This window comes from Bubalus bubalis, chromosome 23 (assembly GCF_019923935.1).
Source record: "Bubalus bubalis isolate 160015118507 breed Murrah chromosome 23, NDDB_SH_1, whole genome shotgun sequence".
NCBI lineage: Eukaryota > Metazoa > Chordata > Mammalia > Artiodactyla > Bovidae > Bubalus > Bubalus bubalis.
The window spans coordinates 42,655,476-42,668,059 of record NC_059179.1 but is presented as its reverse complement, the minus strand read 5'-3'; the positions used below and the strand labels follow the sequence as shown (position 1 = coordinate 42,668,059).

Sequence of the window (12,584 nt, the reverse complement as noted above, 5' to 3'; positions counted from 1 at the left end):
CTGTGACAAGTGCTGCAGATACAGTGATGAGAAAGGCAGATAAAACCCTTGTCCTCTGGAGCTTAAAATCTGGTTCTGAAGGTGACACTGGGCACCACGTTGCCTGTAGAGCCCTTGGCAGTGAGTTCTCCCCGGCCCTGACCTACAACACATCCTTCCTCTGGGCTTAAAATGCTGGAAGTGGCATGTAACAATGTACCACACCCATCTTCATTGCTTTAACTCACAGTTCACTGACCTACCTGAGGATACAGCTGGGTGGTTCACATCTTCTGGGATGGCAGAAGTTGAGAGAGCTGCTGGGAAAGCAACAGTATAAGAGAAATGACTCCTGATGTTTAATACCAAACAGGAAAACAAGGGGGCTTCCTTGGTGGTTCAGATGGTGAAGAGTCCGCCTGCAATGGGGGTTCAATCCCTGGGTTGGGAAGATCCCCTAGAGGAGGGCATGGCAACCCACTCCAGTATTCTTGCCTGGGAAATCCCATGGACAGAGGAACCTGGAAGGCTACAGTCCACGGGGTCACAAAGAGTCGGACACGACTGAGTGACTAAGCACAGCACAGAAAGAGAAGGACTTTATTCACCTGCTTCACATTTCCAGGAGAAGAATTCAATTAGCTGTGGACAAGCTCATTCAATACAGAGTATTTAAAAAGGAACCATCAGCCTTGAAAACACTGTGCTAGACACCAAAGGCACATGTTGTATGATTTCATATACCACACGTTGTATGATTTCACTTATAGGAACTAATCAGATGAAGTACATCTGTAGAGATAGAAAGCAAGTTGGTGGCGGCCAAGTGCTGGGGGGAGGACTTGTGATAACACAATGGCTGAGGCCATTAGCAAAGAGCAGACCTGCTGCGCGCTCTTGACCCAGCTGAGTACCACGGGGCAGAATCCCCTCTTCTAGAGGGGCACTATCGCACTGGACACACAGGCACAGAAACCCAGGCTCACGGTGCCTGATTGGGCACCAGGCTCTTAACACGAACTCACTGACTTAATGCTCACAAACGCTCCTTGAAACACACAGTCATCACCCCATGTTTCAGAACAGAAACTGAACCACCAAGAGGGAGAGAAACCTGGTGAGGGTCCCACATCTGGGGGGCAGGAGAGGGGGCTCCAAACCCAGAGACCAGCAGCTGGCACTGACCACCATCCTGCCAAGAGCCTGGGCCATGCCCCTCCGGTTTCAGAAGAAATCTGAGCCACTTAGGAGATGGAAGAACTGACTGGGTTCACATTTTCTTTTGTAAACATTTGGAAGTGAATGCACATTTGTAAACCGGGATCGGTGGAGCAGCATTTAGTTATGTTTTCATTTAATGAGCACTGAATGCCTATCAAACAGCAGACGCTATTCTTGAGACCCTGTGTGTGTGTGTGTGTGTGTGTGTGTGTGTTTGGCTGGGGACAATGTCAAAGATGAGAAAGATACGGATTCTGCTCCCGGAAGCTGATGACATCATTGGAGAGATGAATGGACACACAACTGTACAGGAAAGGAATAGAGCTAAAAGTGAGGACAGAGAACTGTGGGTCCAGAGGAGGGATGGCAGCTGCCGGTCTGAGGTGGGGGACTGGAGAGTGCTCTGGAGGTTATGCTGGTGTTTTAATGGGTGCCCTGGAGGCAGAGGATGAGTAAGTGCAAGAGGAAGAATATAAATGCAAGGCTGACTCAGAGCTGAGCTGTCTCTTTACTCTTGTTGTTTAGTCGCTCAGTCGTGTCTGAATCTTTGTGACCCCATGGACTGCAGCACGCCAGGCTTCCCTGTTCTTCACCATCTCCTGGTCTTGCTCAAACTCATGTCCATTGAGTCGGTGATGCCATCCAACCATCTCATCCTCAGCCGGCCCCTTCTCCTCCTGCCCTCAACCTTCCCCAGTATCAGGGTCTTTTCCAATGAATCGGCTCTTTGCATCAGGTGGCCAAGGTATTGGAGCTTCAGCTTCAGCATCAGACCTGCAAGTGAATATTCAGGGTTGATTTCCTTTAGGACTGACTGGTTTGATTGCCTTGCTGTCCAAGGGACTCTTAAGAGTCTTCTCCAGCACCACAGTTTGAAAGCACCAGTTCTTGGGCACTCAGCCTTCTTTATGGTCCAACTCTCACATCCGCACGTGACTACTGGAAAAACAATAACTTTGACTATACAGACCTTTGTCAGCAAAGTGATGTCTCTGCTTTTTAATATGCTGTCTAGATGTGTCATAATTTTTCTTCCAAGAAGGAAGCGTCTCTTAATTTTATGGCTGCATTTACCTCCCGCAGTGATTTTGGAGCCCAAGAAAATAAAATCTGCCACTGTTTCCACTTTTCCCCAATCTATTTGCCATGAAGTGATGGGACTGAATGCTGGTCCCCTCTCTTTACTCTTCACTTTCCTCATCTCAGAATCTCTGAATAGGCCACATGCCTAGTCAGTGTTTTTAGTAGTTAATAGGATTTGAATGTGGTTTAGGGAGAAAAAATAGTTCAGAGATTAATCTCTAAGCTCTGAAGTCAGATTGTCTGTGTTATCATTCCACTGCCTTTGGGGATAATATTTAACTTATTTGAGTATGAGTTTCCCTGTTGAGAGAAGGGAGATTATGGAAGTTTTCTTATTTGACTGTCAGGAGGATCAGATAAGAAAATCCATGTGGGACAGTTAACACAGGGACTGACGTGGAGGAAGGAAGTGCTGTCCACCAGGCGCAGAGCATGAGTCACCTGGGCAATTTAAAATGTTCTGGCAGCCACATTTTAAAAAGTAAAGAGGAAGAGGTGAAATTAATTTCAGTAATGTACCTTATTTAGTCCAATACGTCCAAATTATGATCATTTCAACATGCCATCCATATAATAATGCTGACGAAGCAGTATTACATTCTTCCTAGGGTACCAAAGATCCAGGGTGTATCTGACATGCACAGCGGGTTTCAGCCCCACAGAGCCACATGGAACGCAGGTCCGAGGGCTCATTGATGATCCCATCAGCATCCTCAGGGCGTGAATCATTTGATGGTGTAACTGACATGGCAGCCTCACAGATGATGGAGAAGGAACAGGGCGTGGACTCGCACGATGCGAAGATAAAATGACCTGCGTGGTCACTGCACACACCATGACCAGGAAGACGCGTCCCCTCTTCAAGTGACTCAGGGACACAGTGAAACCTTTCCAGGTTGGCCACTTCCCAGACATCAGGCCAGATGTTCTGATTTATTTCGTAAATTTTAAAGATATGAGGTGACTCTATAGGAACCTCCCGTTCTCATTCATTGACACACAGACCCACCCCCACACCCCCACATAACACAATCCTGCCTTTTCCTCCCACTCTTTACAGAGTGGGACTGACAGAGATGCTAGACCACCTCTCAGCTCCCAGTCCTCAGTCCTGTCAGATTTAACCAGCCCCTTTCTCTCTCTCTGTCTCCTGCTTGATGGCCAAGCTCAGGTGCTCAGTTTTTTTTTTTTTTTTTTTACAAGAATGATATGTTTGGGGCCTTAATATTCTTCCTGTTGCTGGCTTTAAAGTTGGGCAGGAGGCCATGAGCCAAAGAATGCAGGTGGCCTCTAGAAATTGGAAAAGGCAAGGAAATGGATCTCCACTTCTAGAGCCTCTGGAACGAACAATGCCTGGTGTAGCCTTGGGTTTTAACTCACTAAGACCTGTTTTTGTCCTTCAGAACTGTAAGATAGTAAATGTGAGTTGTTTAAGCCACTAAGTTTATGGCAATCTTTTAAGGCAGCAACTCATACAATAAGCAAATATTACATGTGATCAAATGATGCTTCCTCCAAAGAAGAACTGAAATGTATCACTTATGAAAATTAAGGGATTTTGAAAACTCTCAGAGAAGCTGCCAAGATGAAGATTAAAAAAAGAGACACGTGTACTCCAATGTTCATCACAGCACTGTTTATAATAGCCAGGACATGGAAGCAACCTAGATGTCCATCAGCAGATGAATGGATAAGAAAGCTGTGGTACATATACACAATGGAGTATTATTCAGCCACTAAAAAGAATACATTTGAATCAATTCTAATGAGGTGGATGAAACTGGAGCCTATTATACAGAGTGAAGTAAGCCAGAAAGAAAAACACCAATACAGTATACTAACACATATATATGGAATTTAGAAAGATGGTAACAATAACCCTGTATGCTGCTGCTAAGTCGCTTCAGTCGTGTTCGACTCTGTGCGACCCCATAGACGGCAGCCCACCAGGCTCCCCCGTCCCTGGGATTCTCCAGGCAAGAACACTGGAGTGGGTTGCCATTTCCTTCTCCAATGCATGAAAGTGAAAAGTGAAAGTGAAGTCGCTCAGTCGTGTCCGACTCCTAGCGACCCCATGGACTGCAGCCTACCAGGCTCCTCTGTCCATGGGATTCTCCAGGCAAGAGTACTGGAGTGGGGTGCCATTGCCTTCTCCAATAACCCTGTATATGAGACAGCAAAAGAGACACTGATGTATAGAACAGTCTTTTGGACTCTGTGGGAGAGGGAGAGGGTGGGATGATTTGGGAGAATGGCATTGAAACATGTATAATATCATATATGAAACAAGTCGCCAGTCCAGGTTCGATGCACAATACTGGATGCTTGGGGCTGGTGCACTGGGATGACCCAGAGGGATGGTACAGGGAGGGAGGAGGGAGGAGGGTTCAGGATGGGGAACACGTGTATACCTGTGGCGGATTCATGTTGATGTATGGCAAAACCAATACAATATTGTAAAGTTAAAAAATAAAATTAAATTAAAAAAATAATTATAAAATTGTGATGTTCAAAATAGTTTCTAGTATTTGTTTAAAATAATGACATTGTTATCTCCTTTTTTTTTTTTTTAAGAATCAGCTGGAGCAACACTCTGAAAATCACCCCACACAAGCTACATTATAAAGGGCAGGTTATAATGAATTGGGCTTCCCTGGTAGCTCTGCTGGTAAAGAATTCACCTGCAGTGCAGGAGACCCTGGTTTGAGTCCGGGTTGAGAAGATCCCCTGGAGAAGGGATAGGCCACCCAGTCCAGTATTCTTGGGCTTTCCTGGTGGCTCAGTCGGTAAAGAATCTGCCTGAAATGTGGAAGACCTGGGTTTGATCCCTAGGTTGGGAAGATCCCCTGGAGGAGAGCATGGCAATCCACTCCAGTATTCTTGCCTGGAGAATCCCCAAGGACAGAGGATCAATGGCAGGCTGCAGTGCATGGGGTCTCAAAGATTTGGACATGCCTGAGCAACTAAGCACAGCACACATAATGAATCACTCAGCAAAATAACTCAACAGCAACTCTTTCATTTATTTTTCTCCTGTATTTTGACAAGCAATCAGAAATGTCCCAGGAAAGAGCACAAAAATGTTCTCTTACCTGACAGTACAGTTTCTGAATTTCTATCACCTCTTGGGTACAAATAAATGAAAATATTTAATGCTCAATTAAATCAACTTCTACCTCACCTACTTAATCATTTTTAACAAATCTATGATGTGACAGGTGAAAAATACCAAATGTGAAACATAGTGAACTCCTGCTGAAATGCAGCCCCTTGGACATAATAGACTCTCAGAAATATTTGCTGATTTGATTGATTTGAGGAAGAGACTAAAGGTAGTAGCTTCAACCTGTGATATTGGCTCCAAAGAATGCTCACCCCCTGAGAGCGGGCTAGTTATCATGAACAAACTAGAGAATTAAATAATAACTCTGCACGCCAAGACCTAGAACTATGCCCCAAGTGTCACTGACACTCAATAAAGTTTGCTCTTATCATTCCATGTACATGACCTCATTTAACCCAAATGGAGCACAGTGAAGCAGATGTTTTAGTCCTCTTTATTAAAAAAGAAAAGAGAGAGATGTTTTAATCCCCTTAAAAAATGGCTTGCCCAAAGCTACACTAGATAAATGGCAGTGAAAGTGTTAGTTGCTCAGTCGTGTCTGACTCTTTTGCAGCCCCATGAACTGTATGCAGCCCACTAGGCTCCTCTGTCCATGGGATTCTCCAGGCAAGAATACTGGAATGTTTAGCCATTCCGTTCTCCAGGGGATCTTCCCGACCCAGGTATTGAACCTGGGACTCCTGCACTGAAGGAAGATTCTTTACCATCTGAGCTGCCAGGGAAGCCCAAAAATGCAGAGTGGAACTCAAACATGGAGATTCTACTGCTAAACCCATGGTCTTTCCCTCAATCCACAGCTCAGCTGGGTAATACATGCCTGTCTTCAACATATTCCCACTGAGTTTACCAGTTGCACGATGCAAGACTCAGTAGTGTCCTAATGCTAACGCTAATGCTAAGTCGCTTCAGTCGTGTCTGACTCTGTGCAACCCCATAGACGGCAGCCCACCAGACTCCCCGGTCCCTGGAATTCTCAAGGCAAAAACACTGGAGTGGGTTGCTATTTCCTTCTTCAATGCATGAAGTCGTGTTCAACTCTTAGCGACCCTGTGGACTGCAGCCTACCAGGCTCCTCCATCCATGGGATTTTCCTGGCAAGAGTACTGGAGTGGGTTGCCATTGCCTTCTCCCAGCAGTGTCCTAGTCCATCAATAAATGGATGATTCATGTCCAACATATGTAGTATGTTTTCCCTCCCCAGTTTGGCTCATCAATTCCAACCAGAAAAGCTTTTAGTTTTAAGTCAAAAGGAAATTTTGCATCAAATAAGGACTAAATAGGAAAAGGAGTTCGTCAAGGCTGTATATTTTCACCCTGTTTATTTAACTTATATGCAGAGTACATCATGAGAAACGCTGGACTGGAAGAAACACAAGCTGGAATCAAGATTGCCAGGGAGAAATATCAATAACCTCAGATATGCAGATGACACCACCCTTATGGCAGAAAGCGAAGAGGAACTAAAAGCCTCTTGATGAAAGTGAAAGTGGAGAGTGAAAAAGTTGGCTTAAAGCTCAACATTCAGAAAACTGAAGATCATGGCATCTGGTCCCATCACTTCATGGGAAATAGATGGGGAAACAGTGGAAACAGTGTCAGACTTTATTTTTCTGGGCTCCAAAATCACTACAGATGGTGACTGGAGCCATGAAATTAAAAGACGCTTACTCCTTGGAAGGAAAGTTATGACCAACCTAGATAGCATATTCAAAAGCAGAGACATTACTTTGCCAACAAAGGTCTGTCTAGTCAAGGCTATGGTTTTTCCTGTGCTCATGTATGGATGTGAGAGTTGGACTGTGAGGAAGGCTGAGTGCTGAAGAATTGATGCTTTTGAACTGTGGTGTTGGAGAAGACTCTTGAGAGTCCCTTGGACTGCAAAGAGATCCAACCAGTCCATTCTGAAGGAGATCAGCCCTGGGATTTCTTTGGAAGGAATGATGCTAAAGCTGAAACTCCAGTACTTTGGCCACCTCATGTGAAGAATTGACTCATTGGAAAAGACTCTGATGCTGGGAGGGATTGGGGGCAGGAGGAGAAGGGGACGACAGAGGATGAGATGGCTGGATGGCATCACTGACTCAATGCACATGAGTTTGGTTGAACTCCGGGAGTTGGTGATGGACAGGGAGGCCTGGTGTGCTGCGATTCATGGGGTCACAAAGAGTCGGACATGACTGAGCAACTGATCTGATCTGAAGGACTAATATCGCAAATTCACCGTGAAAAGACTTTCTACCTTGTGGCAATGACAGGGACTCATTAGCATTCTTTTCAAGGAGAGGAGTCAAGACTTCAGTGGCTGTTAAGATGTAAAATATTCATTCTGAGCCCACATAGTGGGAAAGAACATAGGTTGAACAGCTGCATAAGCTACACGAAGATTTACCAAGACTTCCCCTTAATACAGTGTTAGCAATAAGGCTTTTAGTAGCAACTCCATTGGCAAAAAGAACATACTAATACTAGTCGGTAACTTAAAACCCTTATGATAGAAAAGAAAATGAAGCTAACTCTTATGGAGGGAAGAAAGTGGCCCAATAGCAGTTTCAACTTATTTGATGCAAATTTTCCTTTTGACTTAAAAGTTAAAGGGTTTTTTTTTTTTTTTGGTTGGAACTGATGAGCCAAACTGGGCAGAGAGAAGTGAAGTGAAAGTTGCTCAGTCGTGTCTGACCCTTTGTGACCCCATGGACTATACACTCCATGGAATTCTCTAGGCCAGAATTACTGGAGTGGGTAGCCTTTCCCTTCTCCAGGGGATCTTCCCAACCCAGGGATTGAACCCAGGTCTCCTGCATTGCAGACAGATTCTTTACCAGCTGAGCATACTGCATATTTTGTACATGAAAATTTACAGGTGGGATCATCTCAATGGCTCAGGAAAGTGGAAACAGCAAATAATGATAGTAAAAAATGGCAATCTGATCCATCCCACTGTTAATTCTACCGACCGTTTCCTTTATGATCTACCTATTACCTTCCTGGGTGACTCATAGAATGAAAAATGTCAAGTCAATAAAACAAAAACATGCATTTACCCCATGCTGGCTTTCAATTTTCAGTCTCTGTTAATATATGGAGAAAGAAAAGATTGCTTTTAGGAAAAGGGATATTGTTTCTAGAGAGGCTTCAATTCAAAACGAATTTTAAAATGAAAGACTAAGATTCCCGGAAATAAAAATGCTGATGCTCCCTGCCTTAGTTCAGATGACTTTAATTAACCATCAGACACATGGACACATACTAGCCCAGTGTGTCTAGTAACACATCCTACACAATCGTGGCCGTGCTAGTTCCTCCCGGAGACTGCAATATCTCCAAATAGGAGGCAAATGGTTCCTGACACACACAAAACAGGTGGAACCAGTAGCTCTCCAGAATTGTCTGCTTTTACGGCATTCTAAACCCAAAACCCAACTAATAGAACAAAACAAATGCAAATCAAAGGGAAAAGAAAGAAACAAAAAATATATGACAAAAAACCAACACACACACACATGCACAAACACACGTACATACACACTTCCACCAATATTTGAGCTGCCTGAATGGACTTTAGAAACTTTTAAAGTGTCATGGATACAGTCATTCCGGTTGAATACAACTGGGATTTTTAGCAACTAACCCAGTTATTTGCTCTAGATCCGCTAGATGATTTCCTTTGTTTCCTTTGGTACACACCTTTGTGACTTCAGGGTTGGTTGTGTAAGTATCAGTCACATGTTTGGTGGAAATTCATTTGTTTGTCTGGACCAGTGGTTCTCAATCAGTGGCAACTTCCCCTACCCCCACCCCAGCAGACACTGGATAATGTCTGAAGACATTTTTGGTTGTCACAGTTTGGGGGGTGGTCCTTCAGTGGGTAGTCGTCAGGACACTGTTAAACATCCTACAATGTGCAGGGCAGCCCTCATCATAGAGAATTATGTGGTCCCAAACATCCATAGTGCTGAGGCTGAGAAACCCTGGGCTAAAACAGTCAAGACAATTACTAACTGGTCAAAGACTTGTGATTAGCAATACATGGCCTGCACTCACAATCAGTAGGACAAAACTCAGCGCTATTCTAATTTTCTAAACTCCTGGTTTCTACACCTTCATTTGACTGCATACTTTTTAGTGGGAAAAGCTTATCTTTTAGCTCCCCACAGTGCCCTGTGGAAACAGAACGCACTCAGTGAATGATTAATGTCACTGCTGACTTCCAGTGTTTTTTCACAGTCACTTTGGAATCCAGTCCTTGTAATGGAAACCCTAGTATCTTCCATTATATTTCTTTGTTTAAAATCCATTTCAACATCTATTTGCTAGAAAATTCCTGTGCTCAAGTTCAATGCCTCACCTGACAACTGCCTCTTGACTTTGGGCCATACAAGTGGTCATAGATGGTCTGCTGCTGCTGCTGCTGCTGCTGCTAAGTCGCTTCAGTCGTGTCCGACTCTGTGCGACCCCAGAGAAGGCAGCCCACCAGGCTCCCCCGTCCCTGGGATTCTCCAGGCAAGAACACTGGAGTGGGTTGCCATTTCCTTCTCCAATGTATGAAAGTGAAAAGTGACAGTGAAGTCACTCAGTCGTGTCTGACTCTTAGCGACCCCATGGACTGCAGCCCACCAGGCTCCTCCATCCACGAGAGTTTCCAGGCAAGAGTACTGGAGTGGGGTGCCATTGCTGGCGCTCTAAACCAAAAACCCAACTAATAGAACAAAACAAAGGCAAATCAAAGAGGGGAAAAAAAGAAACAAAAAATATACGATAAAAAACCAAAACACACACACAAACACATGCACACACACACTTCCAGAAATACTGCACACAAGTGCAAGCTCTGCTGATGGGATTAGTGGAGATGCTGTCTGGATGATGGGATGTGCATCCTTGGAGGGAGAGGTGACTGTTACCTGAGCAGATGACAATGGCGTCTTCTCCGGGACCGCAGTTACGGATGTACCAGTCGGCATGGGGACACTGTCCCAGAAAACTCTCTCTTCTTGTACAGTCCACACCATTCAGCAGAAACTGGCCTTCCCCTGCCCCAAAGTGGGCCTTCACCGGGGCTGCCAGGGCATGCCCACAGCTCAGTTGCCGGCACACCACCTCGGCTTCATGTGTGTCCCAGTGGTCATCACAGACCCTGCCCCACTGGCCGTGGTAGAAAACCTCCCCACCTCCAGAACATCTGCCTGCCCCATTCACCAGCTGCAATTGCAGCCAGTCTTTCAAAAATCCAAAAAACAAACAAACAAACATTGCATGTTAGGAGAAGGGACACTTTCTGCATTAACTCATTTGTTGAGCTGTTCAATAAAGATTTATTGAACACATCCTGGATCCCAGCAGATGGCCCCTGTAGCTACTGTGATTCACAGACCAGACCTGGTCTTTCTTGGCCCAAAGTTTAGAGTCTAGTTTAAGGAGGCAGCCCCATTGATCCAACATTAAGTTTAAACTTACAATTCTGCAAGGTGCTAAGAAGCAAACGTGGAGATGTTCATAATCTTTTGAGAGCATAAGGGGTAGGGGTTCCAGGATATCTTTTCTAAGAAGGGATGATGGACCTGAGGCTTAGAGGAAGAGAAGGACGGAGTTAAGTAGATAAAGTGGGATGGAGTAGAGGCAGAGCCTTCCTTGATGCATTGAGAAAAGGCAGAGGTTATGAGTGATGAGAATGCATAGAAATCTCCAGATGAAATCTTTCTGTTTGGTAGTACTTGTAAGGTTGGGACCTACTCACCATTTAAAAGCACACAACCCACCAACTCACATCAAATGAGGAGTTACAAAACCTCGACTCACCCCCGGGAAATGGTGTCAGCATCTCAGCATCTAAGAGCAAAGAGGAAGAAATAGGATATCATTGCTGTCATTGCAAAATAGTCCAGCCAAGGTTCTTGGTGAGTATTGCACGTATGTGATGACAGCCCTGTGGAGTAGACGTTAAGCTAAAGGCATGATTCCAGGCGTATATCTGGTAGGTTCTTTCTAGAAACTGATAGTATTGGATTGGCCAAAAATTTCATTTGGGTTTTTCCGTAAGATTTTATGAGCACCCACAAAGCCACAGGCATTACTGGGGCAGCTGAAGTCAGGATTTTTGTGTCTGATTTTAGTTTAATTATATCTTTGAATGACAATTGATTAAATCATATCCATAGCCTCTCTCCATAATTTTCTAAAATGCATCTAGGCAACAAGAACAAAACAGTAAGGGGAGAAAATGTTTTATGCATGGTTCAAGGCCAGGAATTGACTGCTTCTTTTCTTTCCCTTACTTAGTCCTTTCGGTTAAATTCACTATTTGTTTTCTGCCCCTCCCCCACCTCCTGCAGTGGGTTATGCTGGCAAATATCATCAGAGGATGGGGCGCTTGGGGGTGCTCTGTTAAAGATATACTAAGGTATGTTTCTCACCAAAAGCTCCTGAAGTTTCGTATTCATCATCTGTGAGAAAGAAAAGAAAGCTGATTGTAACTTGGGTCTAGCAGAGACAGTTGAGATTCTGGACTGTCTTGCACTTGCTGGATGGTTCAGCCATCACCCCACTGTTAAGATTCCAGTGAAGCAGTTCAGCCTGGAATTAGTCTTTTATACGGTTTCTCCAAAAAGGAATATTGGAAGGAAAAGCCTTCTGACTATTTCAATAGTTGCTGAAATACAAACATCTTAATCCAAACTTCATGAAAAAAAGAAAGTGAAAATGAAAGTTACTTACTCGTGTCTGACTCTTTGCGACCCCATGGACTATACAGTCCATGGAATTCTCCAGGCCAGAATACTGGAGTGGGTAGCCTTTCCCTTCTCCAGGGTACCTTCCCAACCCAGGAATTGAACCAGGGTCTCCCAAACCAGGTCTCCCACATTGCAGGCAGATTCTTTAGCCTGTGAGCCACAACGGAAGCCTAAGAATACTGGAGTGGGTAGCCTATCCCTTCTCCAGCAGATCTTCCTGACCCAGGAATCCAACTGGGGTTTCCTCCATTGCAGGCAGACTCTTTACCAACTGAGCTATCAGGGAAGCCCCAAACTTCATACTCAGGAATAACACAACACATTCAACTAGGATTGGTTTTTCTGTTTCTCAACCTGAGATTGGGGTTGGAGACACTTGCAGGCTAAACAGGTGCATCTTAACGTTACCAAATGTCAATATTCAAAGCACTATTTTTATACCACAATAA

General features: G+C 44.5%; 1 protein-coding gene across 1 annotated transcript in view; it reads right to left on the bottom strand.

Moving 5' to 3' along the window:
* Positions 1 to 12,584, bottom strand: part of LOC123327546 (deleted in malignant brain tumors 1 protein-like) — a 109,011-nt gene that overhangs the window by 82,376 nt on the left and 14,051 nt on the right. Inside the window, 1 exon segment of the mRNA XM_045164112.1 lies at positions 10,309 to 10,623. Within this exon segment, the coding sequence (XP_045020047.1) occupies positions 10,309 to 10,623 (315 nt within the window).